We start from the raw sequence: 19503 nt of genomic DNA, 5'->3' as shown, positions 1-19503 counted from the left end.
CTAAGCAGAATCAGTTCTAGTTGATATTTGGGAAAGGAGACAATAAGCCCAGAAGAACACAGTAGCTGTACTACTACTTCTGTACCAAGAAAACTATATACGTCCTTGAAGTCACCCATTACTTCAAGGACATATATAGTTTTATGAATTTAGTTCAAATAATTTAATTTGGAGTCAGCATTGTTTCTCAAGGATAAATCAGCTTAATTCTAACAATATTATAATTAGTATGGGAGTCAGTGGCAGCAACCAGAAACACAGTTCCTGGCCCATCTTTAAAAAGTCCTTCACAGGGTTGGGTTTTTCAACAAATTTGTTGCGGATTATTATGTATTTATGCTAGGTAAATGTAAGACAAATCATGATTAAGCCATTTGGATTAGGAAGCAGAGAACTTCCTAATAATTTGGGGCTATGAAAAGAATTTTATGCAAAGAATTTTAAAGAGTGGATTAGACCAGGGGTCTCCAACCTTGGCAACTTTAAGATTTATGGACTTCAACTCCCAGAGTTCCTTAGCCAGCAAAGCTGGCTAAGGAACTCTGGGAGTCGAAGTCCATAAATCTTAAAGTTGCCAAGGTTGGAGACCCCTGGATTAGACCCTCTCCAAGCTGCTTCAGAGTCTGTCCTGGCAACTTGTGCATGCCCAGATGCTTTGTGGATAGAGCTAGGCATGCAGACAGGACAAACAGCCTTCAACGCAAGTACATGAGCCTTCCCAAAAAATGTGGCTGCTTTAATGCTTCAAGGACTGCTCTGCAAAGCATTAGTGCAACTGCTTTGCACAGCCCTGTTTATTATATCCAATTACCTTCACAGGAATGTTTAATGGCTTACTATTCAAGACAAGCTTCAGAGAATGAACTATGTGAGAAATGCTGCTTTATGGACCAACTTTCACTTGCCTTTTATAGGACTATACAACGAAGACTATTTTGGTCACCAAGCTGTCTTTATTGTTGCCACTTCCATAAAATTCCCCCGGCCCCCAGAGCCGAAAGCAATATATTTGCCTAAGGTATAATATCTTACTACATTCAGCCCTGGGTGAATGCCAAGCAACTGCTGTCAAGAAAGGGAGCCAGACTTATTTTTAAGGTCAGATGCCAAGCCTAGTCTACACTCTGGAAATTAGAAATGCACTCTGAACTAATAGCAACCGTTTCAAATCAGGAACAGCTTTCAATTTTCTTATTACATAGAATACACTGTTTAATCATAGGATATATTTATGGACTGTAACATAAATGCTTGGTGTCTCTAATTCACTTTTCCCAATTTTGTAATTGGCTCACTCTGTTTTTTAAAAAAAGGAAAGTAATATTGAGGAAACGGCTTCAAGACAAGCCCAGGACAAAAAGACGCATAGCTTAATAGGATTCCTACGGCTTAAAGACATACTTGTATATTTAAACAGCAAATTCTTTGTAATCCTGAAAGGCCGATTAAAATTATAGAGTTGGAAGAGGCCATTTAGGCCACCAGATCTACCCTTGTGCTCAAAACAGGAAACCAATATATATAAATAAAAAGAGAAAATATATAATAGAGTAGTATAAACGGTTTAGAAGGGAATTGTGCTCCCAGATATTACTAGAGTAACTCATGTTCAAGAACAAAATTAGACAAAGAATTGCATTAAACAGATATGTGACAAAAGAGATGATTTGGACTAGGAACAAGTCAACTGAATCCTTACTTCACTAATAAGAGCAAGGAGTGTTCAGACCGATCTATTTTATCTACCAATTTTAAAGATCAACTGTTCTAACATCTTAGAAGAAGGGCCGATTATAAGTAATGACAAAAATGAAAATAGCACTGCATTATAAATTAACATATGTAACCAAAATGTTATAGGGCAGAGAATAACTTTTAACTGTACTGTAGTATTTTCCTTATGTCTCTAATAACAAAAGAATTGTAATCCATTTTTACTCCAACTGTCTGTAGGGACCAGGGGAGGACACACATTTCTCTTACTTCCACAGCTTCACTTACTTTCCGTTTCATTGCGTTTGATCATGCCTTGGCATTCAGCTAAAATTGTCTCTTTAAAGGAGGTCACCAAAGCATTCACACAGCATTCCATAAGCTGGGGGGGGAGAAAAGTTAACCGTCAAATGTACACAGAATGCTACTGTTTCAATACATTTGCATGGAATGGGAAAGTTTATGCTGTATTACAAAGCAATGTGTCTAGCCTCCTCTCCCACCCAAGATATATACAGTATCTAAAGGGGAGAATGGCAAGGACCATGGAGAAGTATTAAAATACTATTAATAACATATCTGCATAGGTAGATAAAATAGCGATTCTTAAGCTTCCGAATTCTGAAGGAGAGTATGAAAGTCTTAGCTGGCAAGACAACACAAGTGGCATCAAAACTCTGGTATCTAAGTCTGCAGATCAAGCAAGCGAAAAAATATACTTTCTGATTTTTGAAGACTGGTAGTTTCCTAATATATTTAATATCCCGTATGTTCTAGAATGCACCATGCTGGGAAAGGGTACCATATACTGTTATACATTTACAGTATAAGATATAAAAGTCATGCGTATACCACGGAATTCTTAGTGCTCTCTGAACTTGGTTATTTGCTTGCAGATGGTTCATTTCCCAAATATGTAACAATTATCAATGCAAACTGATTATTTTAATATACTAGTAGTATATTAATCTTATGATGGTTACACTTTTTCATATTTACAAATCAGCCAATGCACAGCATTGTTTTCTTAAAAGAATAATTTCAACAAAGGGTCACAAATACAAATTTGCTCATGGTTATGAAACAGCAACTGTATGTTTACACTTTTAGAAACAGAAGAATCTGCTTGGAAATAGCAGTAATTGTCTTCTGCAACAGAACTATCTTTGATCTTATGGAATTTCTGCTTTTAATTGCACATGATATATGTTACTATGTTAATGCATTTGGATATTCCATAACTAGACTTAAAAAAAACCAAGGCTGAATATTTTCAGACTTCTATAAGAAGTGACTTAATTTACTAAACCTTTTAGCATTTTAATTCTTGGTATTATTAAGAGAGTACTCACTGCTTCTACAGAGTTACATTCACGCCTTGTTTCTAAATACCGTAGTGCTCTTTTTTCTTCTTCCTTTAATTTAGCATCTGCCTGTGCAGAAACAGAACATCATTACTTAAAATATTAATATGTAACCAACAGACTTCTTCAAAAGAACACTTTCTCACTTACATATTTCATATAGTTCTGTACGCCATTCTGCTGCAAATACGAAGGGGCTTGAGTTCTATAAAATCTCTCTGTTGAATCTAGGTATGCTTTTTCAAAATTATCCCGATAAATCTGGAGTTTATCATCAGGATTGGAACACAGATTAACTGTAACAAGAAATATCAAATTAAAGCAATTGCTTATCTCTGTTAAGAAATATACTTAATCTTCTTAAGACAATGACAACAGTAGCATAAACTACAATAATTTGAATATAAAATTGCTACTTGTCAAAATGCTCTCAAGCAATTTGAGGAATAATAAAATCTATTTTGGAGAGGCTGTTCTTGATGTTTTAAACTCAAGAAGGTAAGCTGAAAGTTTTTGGACTGACTACACATTACATTCATAGCTACCATCTTAAATTAATTCATACTCGCAGACCATGGGTTTTGATTTATATTTACTTCCATTTTGTAGATTTTTCCTATGCAAAAAGCAACAATGTGGTAATTTTTAAATTTTTTCTATTGAGGTGTTCGATGTAAACCTTTATTTACCAGATGAGAAAAGACAAAAGTTGAAGAATGTGAAAATCCCTAGAGTTTCCTGATCATTTAAATTTCACATGGAAACTTAAAGTTCTAACTTGGCATTAAGTTTAAAGTAAATTAAATTTAAGCATTAAATTGGTATTAAGAAAACTAATTTACTGAACTTTTATCGCAATGACCTAAATCATTATGCACACTCACACACATAAATATGTTTGTACATATGTATTATTCCTAAGCACTTCTTTAAAAAATTAAAGATATTTATTTGCTTGTAAATATACTTGCCACAATCTTTTTACTAGTGTAAGCCTATTTGAAGAATGCTAGAATAATTTTCAAATAAAATGTAATAATCTTATATAACGACATACCGTAAGATTCTCTAACACCAATGACAAGTTGAGAGTCAAAAGCTTCTCCTAAACGTTCAGCATGGACCAACTTCATTGCACTGTCTTGAAGGCGAGTTTTTATGTTTGAAAATATGGATTCATTCCAGGTATCTAGCATGAGCTAAAAATGCAATAATAATTAAACAGCAAACATGACAAAACATAACTTTTATTTTATTTTTAGGTTTAAAAGATCTGGCAGATTTAAAATAAATTGTCCTTATCTCTTAACCAGAAGGGAAAGAGAAAAAAAATGATATATATATTTTTTTAAAAAACACGCCATGACTATGAGGCCAATGTTTCAATAATTCAAAACTGAGTCTGCATTTATAAGCAGAGGGCACAATTAGTATTCAGTTACCCTGGAGGTGAAGACTCTGATTGAAATTACTCATTTTTGAAAACAAAAAAAGCTGCTAAGTTTGAAATTTGCCCTTGTCATAGATAAAATTTAAAAGCTAAAAATAAGTTGCAGTCTTTATGTCAGGCAACAGCAGCAATCTCAGGGTTGTTACATCTGGCTTAACTTTTCCCATCTCCTACTATTTACTTTTACTTTTTTAAAAAAAAAAAATCTGCACATTCTTTAGTCCTATCTCATCAGTTCCCCCAAAAGATCTACCGACTAGAGGTACAATATTTCATTCTTCTGCTTCACCATGAAACAAAGCTACAATGAAACCAAGTGCTTACCTTCCGTACAATACTGTCTTCTACATTGGATTTTTTATTGCTGCCTTGTTTACCCATGAGAGTAATCTCTAGCTGACAAAATGGCTTGGGTAAGATATCACATTGTGTGAAGAATTTACGCCATTCTACAATATAGGCTTTCAGTAATGCAGTATCATCTTGGTGGCTCAGCACTCTCTGAAAGCAAGAGAAAGGCAAATATAAATACATTTACGAAGAATTTCCACTTCATGGACAAATAGACATTACGCTCCCACTCATTTCATTTTGGATATTGAGGTTTAACTTTTTCGTTTGTGTGTGTGTTTGTGTGTATACACAAATATACAAACATTAACACAATGACATATATTTTTAGAAAACGTGCCTGAAATTAAGGAAACAACTGCTAATGAAAAACATCAAGAAGATGAAAGAAAGTTTAAGATGCCGGCTTCTTATGGCTAAGCCTTAGAAGTTATCAAGCCACTGAAGTAATAATCTGAAAAGTATTCAAAACTGTGAATCATCTACTGTATGGCACAATACTAGGCATGCTTATTTGGAAGTATGTTCTGAGAATTTTTAATGCTTAGCTGTATTTACTCCAAGGGCACCTGAATAGAAAATTATAGTTTAAACCAATCGAAATGCATGTCTTTAATAATGTGACGTTTTCACAGACTGCTCTCTAAACAGGTAACATAAATGAACTAAGAATGGGTATCAAAATGTGTAATGAGCTGCTGAATATAAATGAAGAAGAAACAATGTAAAATGTGGTTTTGTAATATTTGAATTATAAAATGAGATTTTATTGACATAGAAGCATTATTAGAGTTCTTCAGAAAAATAGAGGCACACAATTTCCCATGCAAAACACACATATAGCATAATCAGAATGCTCAGTTCAGAGGTTAGTCTTAATTGTATTTTGGAGGCTTAGACTCAAGCAAATATGTATAGGATGATGGCAGTATAATATGTTTGATATTGATATATATGAAATACATACAGAAACTAAGTATATATGTATAAACTAAACTATCCATACTTAATGCCTGTTATTTTAATTGAGCACAGATTAATCAAGACAAACATTTATACCGATTTTACAGTGACTAACTTGGTTTGAGTCCAAACTACAGTTTAGATGTTACAGTACTGAGTTTTTTGTGTGCATAATACACAGTATCCTATCAAGAGGCATTTGAGTGAGGTGTTTGAGTTCTTAAATCAAAGGTGGATGTAAAATCTAACAAAAATATTGTATTGTTAAAAAATACTTGTTAATTATGTTTAACTTACCGCTTGTGCTTGCTTAATAAAATCAAGGATATCTTCTTTCAAGGCCTGATGTATTTTTGCTGGGCCTTTATCATCCCACAAACAAACTCCATGGACATCTCTAGAAAACATGTAAATTCAAATCAAGTTAAAATAACTTCTCAATTTATTTTATGTGTTATATAATAAATGGCTCATGTGTGGGGACCAAAAATGCACAGATCCCCTCCAAAAAACTAACTAAATGAAATGCCAACAATACTATGTTGATCATAACTAAAGGTGGGGGAAAGGATAAATTAATACTATCTTCTTGAAATTTAATACACGTTAGAATAAATGAATATGTAAATTCACTATTTATACTTGAAATATCGATTAATTAAAGAAGCAATCAGATTCTCATATTTTTCATTTGCAGATAAGAACCCAAGCAGCCAAAACCAAAGTTCTTATGACAATCGAAGCTAAAGATACAAAGTTAATATCCTATATGTGAACAGCTGTCTTTTTTTTCTTAGATTATGCTTTTAGTATATGATGCCTCATTTTAATTGCTTTGATTGTAAATGTAAGATCTTCAACAGCCCTTAACAGTCAGCACAGAAGTATTTAAAACAAATTCCCATGAGAAATCCATCACAGTGTCTTCCTTTGAACAACTGCTCTGATAAGACACTGCAGAACAAATAAATAATAAATACGTATTTTTCTATTCCAAAAAATAGAAAAATTTACTTACGAAAATAGATCAAACCATTGTTGTTTAGTAACAGATTCCTGGCGTAAAAGCTTCAGAACAATTGGGCGCATAAAATCCCATTTGTCTTCAAACTGAAGTGAGCCTTTATTCTTTAAAGAGAGAGAAAGAGAGAGATTTTAGTTGAATAGAAGTGAGTGTTACACCTCAACCATATACAGAAGCTTTCCCAGTGGAACCGTTTCCAAACTATATTTGGAAACTATATATAAGCTATATATTTCTAACCATTTGCTCCTATACTTGTTTTTCTTTGTGGATTACTTTAAAAAAAAAAACCCAACCACCTTCAGTTTAAGAAAAATGTCAAGAGAAATTCATAATTAAAGAAACACACAAAAGATGTTCAGATATAATAATGACAAGTTACACTTATTGCATTTATGAGTTTTCTTCTACATATATGATTATCCTTGGCCTTTTACCTGATTCTGTCTCACAAATACTCCTTCAAAAGTAACATATGATCATATCAAGAATGCTGCCTCTCTACAACCTATTAGCATCATGACAACTCCTTCAATGTGACAGAGAAGGTTCACCAGGAACATTCAAATTAAGCATTGCACACAGTTTCTGAATTATTCTTGTCTTAATGCTGTTGAGAGTCAGCGTGTGAGTTGGGCGGCCATAGAAATGTATTTAACAAATAATTAAATAAACAAGTATCTAAGATAAGACTATCAAAGTATCTTCCTGAAATCAATTAATTTTACAAAATTTAGAAGAACAAATCCCTTGCTATTTTTGACCGGAGTTATAATGATAGAATGTTTTATTGCCTAACCCCTTTTACCTCTGCAGATGTTTACACAAAGCCATTATAAACTATTAAGTAAATTACAGTTAAGCAACCCATGGCTTAGATTCTTTGTGCAAATGCAGGTAAACACTACTATACCTATATAACAAATTTCCACCAACTTGTTCCATTGTACGCTAACAAAAAGAAAGCCCACAACAAGATTAATAAGTAAGATTTCCACTATTCTCTTTATGAAGTACTTTTATTGACCCTGCCTTTCTTTCCTCGCTTGATTTCAGTATTTTCCTGATACCTGATTCGGAATACCTGATTCTGAAGCTCATTGCTCAACTTGAAATCTTTTTCAAGAAAAGAGACATTAGCAAATAAGATACATGACTGCTAATTAAAGATCAATAGTTGAAATGAACATAATCAGTCATAAACTGTAACAAAGCTTAAGAAGATATTTTGAGTACTGCTGACAGATAATATAAACACTAAGACTACTATTTAGCTAAATTACCGTAATATAATGGAAGATTTTACACATGTTATGCTATTTTCCTAATACAGCCATGTTATGTTGTCATTATCCCCCAAGAACTTTACTGATACTCCTGGATTTTTAGCTCTCAAGAAAACGTTTACAACATTACTGTGAGGATCAACATATTTCTAGAAATAGATTATTCTATGAGCCTAGAGCATGAATGGACATGAAAAATAATTCCAAAGATCATTGAATATAACTACAATATGCACTACAAATATGGTCTTTTTACAGTGTGATCAGTTCAACATTTCACACTAATAATATGGCTTACTACAGTTTTACTGAATAATCACAATTGGATGAGTTTGTAAAACATGCTTAAATTATAATCCAAAATCTACTAACCAAAATAACCGAGTTCAAATAAGACATTAAACAGGTTTCCTAATGCCTTAGCACACTGGGAAAACTTGGCAATTGAAAGTTGTTTCACTAGTGTAGCTCTACTGCAAGGAGATAAGAAGAGGTGCTATAATCAAGGAATTTGTACCAGCTCAATTTAGAAATGTTTCTCCTCGTTTTCTTCTCCCTTTTAAATCTTGAAAGTTAGGAAACATGGATGGCAGGAGTACAACAGCTGTTTAGTTTACAGGACTCACTGGACGCACAAATAAAGCAAAGAAACAAAGGGCTGCATAGATAATACAGCTACAAAGAAACTGGGACAAGTGATATTCCAGTAGTACCACCTGTATGAAGCTGCACAACAGGGGGGAAAAAAATATGTCAACAGCATGTGCCTGTTGATTCCACTAAGGATTTTATTCTCAAAAAATATTTATAAAAATGCAGCCAATGCATGTTAGACATAAGATAGACATAAGAATATTATATTTTAATTTACAGTCTGGAATTTCAACCAAACCCAATGATGATGTTATGATTTTACACATACACACATATAGATATACCCCCCCCCATTTCTGCTTCCTTCACTAGAAATAAGGGTACAAAAAACAATTGGTGGAGAAAATATGAAGGAGGTAGAGATGAAGGAAGGAAGAGACAGGACGTTAGCTGGGATTAGAGCTCTTTCTTCAACAGGCTGAGGAGGAAAATGTGGTGGTGATGAACTCAACATTCCTTGCAGAAAGAAGACTTAATTAGTATCAGCAGCCAACTTTTTTTAATCACAGTAGATAAACTAATTGGTTTGATCCAACGAATCAGGCTATTCACCATAGAAACAAAATAAAAGCCTTGCAAAAAGACAATATTAAAAAAGCTGTAAAATAAATATTGCATGGGAGGGGCTTATGTCTTATAGCGAAACACTGATCAAAATATGTCTTTGATCTATTTCTTATTGAACAGAGTGGGAAATTACTCTAACGTTTGGCACTTCATAAATAGAAACAAATATTTATATAGACTTAGATATGTATAGCTAACAAAATCTGTAAATTCAGATAATTCAATATGATTATTTTTAAAAGCCACTTTTAATAACAGTGTAGGCCATTTTGAAACACAAAGCACGAGAACTTAAATGTTTGAAAGTTAATCCATAAAACCAATGTTAGGGAGGGCTGATCACCTAAAACTTTCCTGAACACCTAAAACGGTTCTCCTCCAAACTGAATTAAGCCATAGCATAACTTCTGTTAACTTTGGCTTAATGTGTATAAATCATGTCAAAAGTAAGTTGTTCTAAAACCATGGTTAAGTAAGTTATGGCCCAATGTGTGCAAAGTAAAATTAATACCATTCTTGGCACTTATCCAGCTGGTAGAAGGATCCTAAACCACCAATTTGTATATAATATACAAATGGATGAAGACTATTGCTTAACATAGTGTAAGCCGCCCTGAGTCTTCGGAGAAGGGCGGGATATAAATGCAAATAATAAAAAAAATTCCTATGCTTATACAAGAAGCAACATGAATTATGGTTCTCAATAGATGTATTAAGATATTACATTTTAATAGTTTTATTAAGCAAGCCAGGACCAAAACACTCAGAAACCTAGAAGAAGCAACTATGGGTAGGCTTCTATAATCTGGAATATTATCAAGATAAATTCTCAAAATCCATTTGGTTCTCCTCCCACCAGATTAAAAGCTAGAACCATGCAATATTTACACAGATGGCCAAGCTGCATAACATTGGCATCTCCAAGCACATCCATTCTATTCATAAACACTAGAAATTTTGAGAAATTAATGCATTTCATGAAAATTCATCATACATCAGATTAGATTTACAAGAATATGAACAGGACAATAATATAGTAAGAGCCATATGAATATATGCTGTTTAAAAAATTGCAAACAAGGCTCAGCAGACCTTGATTGAAAAATATTGATTGGATTTTTAGGTGGCTAACCTTCAATGGACAGATTAGTCTCATATATATATTTAAATATTCATATAGTCCAAAAATAAAAAGGAAATGTTTGCATGGATCCTTTTTAATATTTGACTTTAGTATCATTTTATACTATTTCTTATTGTTGCTTTCTACCTATTTCTGAGATTCTCATTTTTTAAATAAATCTCAAAATTTATTTCATAATTAAAAATAACAATTTCTGCCCCTCTAGCATTTCTATAAAAAATTTTTAAGGCTAAAAATGTTGTCAGTGAATAATATTAAAACAAATGTACTTCCATTTCATACAATTTATATCAATTATTTATACAGTAAAAATGTTAATATTGAAATAGGATATAAATCTTATGGTATTTATTTAGCAAAGGTATATTCCATCATAGCCTAAAGACTTTTTGTGACTTACAGAGAATACAGGATAAGAAAACATAAACATCATAAAGCACCCAACATAAAGACAGACTAGCGGCTAAAAACAGAAAATAAAAGGGTAGAGAAATGCTTATTAATAGAAGTAATATTTTTAGTCTTTTCCTAAAAGCCAGCAGGGGGAGGGAGATTTGAATCTTCAGAGAAAGGCCTTCCCAGAGTACCAACACTGCCACAGAAAGCACCAACACCTTCTAACTTTGGGACCCCTTATCTCTCAGAAGTGTGGGTTACAAATAGCTTCTTCCTTCAAGATAGAGCAGATAGAATCACTGAACCAGGAATTCATCTAAATCAGGGCTGTCAAACTTCTGGCCCACAGGCCGGATGCATCACATGCTGGCCACACCCACGCCTGGTTTAGCGAAGGGGGGAAAAGTCTCAGTACATCACGTGACACCGCCATGACGTGAGTTCAACACCTCTGCCCTAAATAGCTAGGTACCAAACCATGAAGGGCTTTGGTAGAGCACCTTAAAGATATCAAAAAACCAATTGGCAGCCAGAATATAATCAGTGTTATATGCTCCCAATGTTTAGAACCAGGTACATAGTCAGCTGCTGCATTCTGGAACAGTTGCAGTTTGAGTTGTATGGCAAGGCTCTCCCAAGGAAGTTACATCAGCTGCTCAGGGAGAAAGTGGAGTCCTGAAGGGCCCCCTAAAATTACAAGCGTCTGCACAGGTAGGGATAATACTGGTTTTGACAGAGAATCCTGATGTACATACAGCAACTTCATTTTATTTGGGTTCAACTTCAGCCTTTTTCCCCGATTCAAATTCTTGTGGCCTCTAGGAATCAGGATAAAACATTGTCAGTATCTTCCTTATAGCTCACAGTATTTTGAAGGTGGATGTCCACAGCATGAGGATACAAAACATCAGATGACCTACCCCAGCAGCTTTGTATACAATTACCGGTAATATGGATCGAGATACTAAAAACTTACATGTTTGCTCTACGAGAAAAGAATACTGTGATTATCCATGATATTCCTGAACATCTAAAATTGTCATATGATCTTCAATAAAATCATATTGTAATTGTGTTCCTTTATTAAATCTTAGAAATGGCCTTGTATTTATTATAGTTTAAGTATATATTAGGAAACTTTTATAAGTGCTTGCTCTAGCTCTAAAATTTAATGTTATATTACATTTATCAATTGGCTAGGCAATCTCTTCTGCAGACTGACCCATAAACTAGCCCACCAAATTTTAACCTTACAGTATTGTGTGAACTGCTCAGAGAATTCAAGTGCTAATCTGAGCTAGATGAAGCAAACACTAGCATAAGTAGAATAAAACAGAAGCATAATGTAGTTTTCTCCATTACTGGTTATTTTAAAACATTTAGTTCATATACATTTTTATTTTGCATAAATGTAAGTGGTTACGTACACCTACTTTTATGAAATAAATTATTCAATTATTATGAGCAAGAAAGGCTTGATTAATGGAAGTAGATTACTGTCAAATCATTGAACAAAATATACAAGCACATTAAATTAAGTGAAGATCTGTAAAAGCATATTAAAGAGATAGGAAACATTTCAAATATGTTCCCAATTTTGAAGAACATTAAATTTAAGCTACTTGCGATGCTCAACATTGACAAAAAATATCTGCACTAGAAATCTCTTATTTTTACTCAATATTTCTAGATACTCTGAAACCTATATTCACACACAAATGTCCTCTTTTTCTTTCCTTACATGATGTTAGAGTTCCCCTATAGGCCTATAGCTATACTTTTATTCTACAGCTATTTAATGAAGTATAAAAATATTTAATATTTGAAACGTAAGAACACATTATCAAGTAAATTATTCCATCACACTTTTCAGAGCAGGAAAATGTTGTATGGAAACAAACGGCTTTGGATTCGTTTGCTGTTTTTGATAAAGTCAAAGTTTAGTTTTAAATAGACCACTATCTGCAGTTAAGGATAACCAAGCAGAAGAAAATCTGATCCACCAGATACCAACCAAAGCCCCTCAGAACATATTGTCATTCATATTTGCATTCACACAACACAGTCAACACAACCATGCTTTCCCACCACCACACCCTTAACACTTTGGCCAGCCCAGCCCACCTCCCAGAGTTGTGGTGGTGAAAACAGGAGGCATGATTTTAGCTATGTTTTATATATGTGTGTGTGTGTGTGTGTGTGTACATGCGCGTGTATATATATATATATATATATATATATATATATATATATATATATATATATATATATATATATATATATATATACACACACACATATATATACGCACATGTACACACCCACACACACACACACACACATACAATATATATTGTTTTCGTAGGTTTTCATGGGTATAGGTATGTAGGTCTTGGCATTTTCGGGTCTTTTCCCGTGTAAGGTTGAGAGTATCTTGGCAGTATCTTGACTGTCAACCTTACACCGGAAAAGACCTGAAAATGCCAAGACCTACATACAATATATAATATATATATACACGTACATACATACTACATATACACACACACACATACATATATACATATACATAGTATATATAGATAGATAGATATAGTATGTACGTACGTACACACACATATATTTATTTATTTATTTTATTTATTTATTTATTATATTTGTATACCGCCCTTCTCCCGAAGGACTCAGGGCGGTTCACAGACAAAAAACAACAGAAAACATATAATAGATTAAAAACAGCTAAAGAATAGATAGTTGAATTCAATTGATGCTCTAACTTTTGAATACAAATTTAAAACCTCATTTAAACCCCTTTTTTAAAAATCCCAATTTAAAAAACTACATTCAGGCTAGTCCTGCTCTTCGAAACAGCAACGTCTTCAGCTCGCGGCGGAAGGACTTGAGATCGGGGAGTTGACGAAGCCCCAGAGGGAGCTCGTTCCAGAGGGTAGGGGCCCCCACAGAGAAGGCCCTCCTTATATATATATGATAAAAGACTAATAATAATCTAGACTTAATAATATAGACTAAAAAGACTGATAATAATAGCACTCTCATCCCTAAATCATTCTTACAGGGGTTGAGCGCAGACAAGACACCAAGTGAAATTCTAGCCGGCTAATTTGCGTTATTATTAAGATGTACACAAACCCCAAGGCAGCTTAGCTGGTTTATAGGGTGATGTAACCGAGTCCATTCAGGCAATCTGGGGTCGTTCCATCAACCCGGCCCCTCGCTCTCTCCCCTACACGTGAGGGGTCAGATCTCTAAGGTCGGGTCACGGTTCTTCTTCGGACACGGTTGGCTAAAAAGAGGGGGGAGGGAGGGAACGTTTTTCCGCTCCTGGGCTTGAAGTGGTTGACGTGAACAACGAAGGTTGTTCGCTTTACGGGGCCGCGGAAGTTAAAAGCCTTAGTGCGGGTCACCAATACAAACCCCCCACGTCCGTCCTTCCTTCCTTCCAGCCCCACGGATGAGGACTCCCTCCGTCACTCCTCCGCTTCCTGACGGCCCTCCCTTCCCTTCCCTCCGGAGCTCTCCAGCCCCGGGGGCTGAGCTATTTGGTCGGACGGGCCAAGCCGGGTGAGGGGTTGGCCGCTTCGCTCCCTTCTCACCTTTAAGAGATTAGACGCCGCCATGTTCTTCCACCCCCCCAACCCACGCGCGCTCCGGAGCACGGCGGGGCCTTCCCGAGCCAGCAGCTCCGGCGCCCTCCCCGCTCTTCGGGGCCGGCCTTCGGGCTTTAGCCGGGTCTCCGGTTTACATGGTCTCGGACGGGACCGCGGGCGAGAGAGGGAGCGAGCGACCGAACGCGCGGCCAGGCAAGGTTCGACTCCCGGCTGGACTGCTTGCTCGGAGGCGGGGACGGCGGAGCGGCCTCCCGGGCTTTCCTGCGGGCCGCGGCTCTCAACGCCTCATGGCGGCGGCGGCGGCCCCGCGGGATTCCGGGGTCTGGCGGCTGGGATAGCAGCGGCGGCAGCAGCGGCGTTCCGGCTCCTCGCGAGGGGCCGGCCAAGCCCGCATGATGCGATGCCGAGGAAAGTCCAAATCCAGAGGAGAGAGAGTGCTGCGGCTCGGACCCGTAGCGCCATCTACCGACCGGAGGCCATTCTTTCTTTTCCTTGGGAGGAACCTGGGAAGAAATGTCGGCGCTGCTTTTACTCTCCGGTGGCTTGGTGGGTGGGGTTCAGTGACGGGTTTCAATTTTTTTTACTATTGGTTCTGTGGGCGTGGCTTGGTGGGAGTGGCGTGGCTTGGTGGGAGTGGCTTGGTGGGAGTGGCAGGGGAAGGATACTGTAAAATCTCCATTCCCTCTCCAATCCAGGGGAGGTTACTGCAAAATCCGCATTTCTTTCTGATCAGCTGGGACTTGGGAGGCAGAGAATAGATTGGGGGCGGGGCCAGTCAGGATTTTTAGTACTGGTTCTCTGAACTATTCAAAATTTCCGCTACCGGTTCTCCAGAACTGGTCAGAACCTGCTGAAATCCACCTCTGGTTGGGTTGGGTTGGATGGTTTGGTTGGATTGCTTTGGATTGTTGTGTTGTGTTGTGTTGTGTTGTGATGGATGGTTGGATTGGGTTGGGTTTAAGGGTTGGTGGGTGGGTTGGGTTGGGTTGGATAAATTGGTTGGATTGGTTTGGATGGTTGGGTTGGGTTGAGTTAAGTCAAGTTGGATGGTTGGGTTGGGTTGGGTTGAGTTGAGTTGGATGGTTGGGTTAGGATTGGATTGGTGGGTGTGTTGGGTTGGGTTGGATGGTTTGGTTGGATTGGTTTGGATGGTTGGATTGAGTTGAGTTAGTTTGGATGGTTGGGTTGGGTTGGGTTGGGTTGGGTTGGGTTGGGTTGGGTTGGGTTGAGTTGAGTTGGATGGTTGGGTTAGGATTGGATTGGTGGGTGTGTTGGGTTGGGTTGGATGGTTTGGTTGGATTGGTTTGGATGGTTGGATTGAGTTGAGTTAGTTTGGATGGTTGGGTTGGGTTGGGTTGGGTTGGGCTGGGCTGGGCTGGGCTGGGCTGGGCTGGGCTGGGTTGGTTGGTGGGGTGGGGTGGGGTGGATTGGTTGGTTGATTTTAGCCATCCCACTCCTGAAGGTGAATAGTAAATCTGTGGTGGGTCAAGTGCAAAACTGCTTCTAGTTTGTGCTTGCACTCGCCTGATTAATTTAAGCCTGCATGGCCTGCTTACCTTAGTGAACAAATACAGGGAATTATGAACTGACCTGGATTTTTATACTGCTGCCATTTGGGCTTTTTGTAATGGTAAGCAATTCATCTGATTTGGCCTACAGTACTGGTTACCAGATCTGGACTACAAAAAAAAAAATCAAATGATCACTACGTGGCTGCCATTTAGTTGTCATCTGGATTTTGGTGATGGTGATCTATGAACCTTATCAGCGGTGGCTTTTCCAATGAGTTTATGTCTTAGCATTATGTATCTAGACAACAGGGTCTTAATTTTCCTATCCAAAGTATTAAAATGCAGATATATCACACCGACAAAAAGGTGCCCATGTATATTGTCAAACCCCTCAATCAGGGTTGCTGCATGAGTGTAATGTGTGGTCCCTAAATTTGATAAATAAACCACTATGTCAATCTGGCTCACTACCTGTATTCTACCTATGTTCAGATATCTATATAGATATTTGAATTATGTATAATCAGGTAAGAAATAAAGACTCATATTTGTATATTAATGTACGGTTCTGGCTAGTATATGGTCAAAAAGATGTAAGGCCAGTAATGCTAATTATATGCTTATAAGCATTATTCCATACATTTGTTTGAATTGGCATTCATGAAAGATACAGAATGAAATTTTCATCTAAAGCTGGATAAAAAGCAGAAATGTTTGCTCAGAAAGAGTTCAGTTTATAGAATAGAATAGAATAGAATAGAATAGAATAGAATAGAATAGAATAGAATAGAATAGAATTTTTATTGGCCAAGTGTGATTGGACACACAAGGAATTTGTCTTGGTGCATATGTTCTCAGTGTACAAAATAAGAAAAGATGTGTTGATCAAGAATCATAAAGTACAACACTTAATGATATTTATAGAGTACAAATAAGCAATCAGGAAACAATATCAATATAAATCATAAGGATACAAGCAACAAAGTTACAGTCATACAGTCATAAGTAGAAGGAGATGGGTGGTGGGAATGATGAGAAGTAGTAGTGGAGAATTACGATTTTGAGAATAATGCAGTATGTTCTTCTCACAATAAAGTATCATTTCCAGAATAACAGATGGCTCCCTTGTGAACTGACTGGGACAGAGGCATTCTGGGGATTGGCTTAGCTTTGATAGATTGGTCAAGGCTTGTATGGTCTTGACCTGTCTATCCTTTAAGGTAGAATGAGGAACATTGCACAGTGGGTGATCTACCTCATTTCTTCTCTAATGTAAACCTGATCTACTCAGCTAGACTTTGAGTTGGATAGATAATTTTCTATGTGTGTGCAGGTTGAGTGAGTGGAGTTTTGAGTTCATAAGGGTTAGCTTACAATACAAGTTGTAAACCTAGTAGGGGCAGAAGTTAAGATGATGACTGTGGCCACTTGATCAAAGCCCCAGCCCAGAATATCAATGTATAAAAGCAGTGGGGCTTTATATCACTAAAGTATAAAGCAGAGGTCTTCAAACTTGGCAGCTTTAAGACTTGTGGACTTCAAGTCCCAGCATAGCTGGCTGGAGAATTCTGGGACTTGAAGTCCACAAGTCTTAAAGCTGCCAGGTTTGAAGACCCCTGGTATAAAGTATCACTTTATCAAGTGGTTATACCTGCTATGTAGCTCCTTTTAAAAATCTTCCATGGATAGTCCTCAAATTTGGATTCGTTTAGTGACAAATGTGGATAAAAAGAACAAATAGAGGTAGAAGAATTACCATACTTGTAAGATCAGTTGTCACATCTTTTCTTTATTTCACTTTTACTTTCTTGGCACTTTTTTATTCTTTATTACTTTCTGAGTTTAGTTTGTACTGATTTTTATTGCTGTATTTAAAATTGTCAATAAAATTTATATATATACGGATGCTTCCTATAATCTTTTATTGCCAGTCTGCAAACTCTTTGGGTCCCATACCCCCTGTCTTTCATTCAATCATGTCTGATTCTCAGAGACTGCCTTGTGAGTCTTTTAACTTTTCTTGGCAAATAATCACTTTTCAGAAATGATTTGCCATTGTCCCTGAAAAACGACCGACTCAGGCTTCCTATGGCTATCTTGCCAATCTGCAAACCTTTTGGTTAATTACTTGCAACTGCACTAAAAGTCAATATTCAGGTAATATTCATAACTAGGTTAATAGATTGGCCAATGGAGAAAGACATCTAGGAAACAGATATTATCATTGATGAAAAATTTTCCATTATGAAGATTTGATTATCTTTATCTGCTCAGTAAACATTATTTGTATCCTATTGGTTTATGCAACAAAAATATGACTGGCTAGTTTATTAGTCATTATCCATTTAGGGGCTTTTTTGCACAAATATCTGAAAGCAGGTTTATATATTTGATTATGTTTTTACTCATTATGGAAATGTGATACTTTATTTGCACCACTGTTAAAATGGAAAATCAATTTTCTACCTAAGTCAAATGAAGTATAATTATGAATAACACAAGACAATTAAGAAAAACATTTTATTTTTAACAGTACTTCTTTCATAGACCTTTAAAGATTCAGAAAGAGATTGTTTATTACATTTTATTGTTAATAAGAGTCGCAGAAGAAATATAAAAAATATTTATTAATGTGACAAGTTTTTGGTTTCTTTGCTACATGTAATTTCAACAATGTCAAAGCATTGCAATTGAGAAAAAATCCACTGGTGCCGAACAGCATTGCATTATAAGCATTGCAAAGAACAAGAAGATGCTTTATGTTGATTTATGCTTGATCTCTCTGACCAACTAACAGAAGCAGTCCAGGGTTTGGGACAAGATTTCCATGCTTAACTTCACGTAGTCTTGGAAGCTAATTAGGACTGAACCTGGTTAGTACTTGGAAGAAGTTCACTGAGAAATCTCAGGGCTAGGATTTGCAGATTGCAGAAGCCAGTCCTTTATTTGAATCTAGCTTAGGTCAAGGTCAAACTCTCCCACAAAAAGACAATAGCAGACTGCTGCTGTCACTTGCCACAGAAGCAACATCATTGATGTGCTGGTGATGAGACCAGGAATTGAACTTCAGTTTCCTGGAAATGTTTGAACTTGATGCCTTCTCCATGCATATGTGACTCTGTGTGCGCATGTATATGTGTGTGTGTATGAGAGAGAGAGAGAGAGAGAGAGAAGAAGGGGGATTTTTTTCCCACTTCAATCATCATTGTCATCTTTTAATGATGCCATAATCCCTTGTGGGATGGAGTCTGGGCAACTGAATGGAGCTAGCAGTGTGTTTAATGGCTGGATGCCCTTCCTGTCCCCAATGCGGAGTTTTGTTCAGCAGATATATTCTTATTGTGCCCAGAGAGAGAAATATTTGCTTCTACCTAGAATCAAACTCACAGCCTCCTGATTGTGAGGTGAGATCGCCACCTCTAGGCCGCTGTACCAGCCCTTTTTTTTTTCC

General features: G+C 36.5%; 1 protein-coding gene across 3 annotated transcripts in view; it reads right to left on the bottom strand.

Moving 5' to 3' along the window:
- CUL5 (cullin 5) overlaps window positions 1-14814 on the bottom strand; it is a 32256-nt gene extending 17442 nt beyond the window's left edge. The window contains exons 1-9 of one of the 3 annotated variants that reach the window (XM_058184777.1): window positions 14527-14666; window positions 8524-8624; window positions 6860-6969; window positions 6139-6238; window positions 4852-5028; window positions 4135-4276; window positions 3228-3373; window positions 3066-3146; window positions 2002-2095 (exon numbers count right to left, since the gene is read on the bottom strand). In XM_058184777.1, the coding sequence (XP_058040760.1) occupies window positions 2002-2095; window positions 3066-3146; window positions 3228-3373; window positions 4135-4276; window positions 4852-5028; window positions 6139-6238; window positions 6860-6969; window positions 8524-8550 (877 nt within the window). In that variant the 5' untranslated portion in view covers window positions 8551-8624; window positions 14527-14666. Of the gene's footprint in view, window positions 1-2001; window positions 2096-3065; window positions 3147-3227; window positions 3374-4134; window positions 4277-4851; window positions 5029-6138; window positions 6239-6859; window positions 6970-8523; window positions 13024-14526 lie in introns of those variants that run through there. The other 2 variants (XM_058184778.1, XM_058184776.1) reach the window with 2 other exon arrangements.
- Window positions 14815-19503: the final 4689 nt, after the last annotated feature.

Source organism: Ahaetulla prasina, chromosome 5 (assembly GCF_028640845.1).
Source record: "Ahaetulla prasina isolate Xishuangbanna chromosome 5, ASM2864084v1, whole genome shotgun sequence".
Lineage (NCBI taxonomy): Eukaryota > Metazoa > Chordata > Lepidosauria > Squamata > Colubridae > Ahaetulla > Ahaetulla prasina.
The sequence above is the reverse complement of the archived record's forward strand: the minus strand, read 5'-3'. Positions and strand labels throughout refer to the sequence as shown.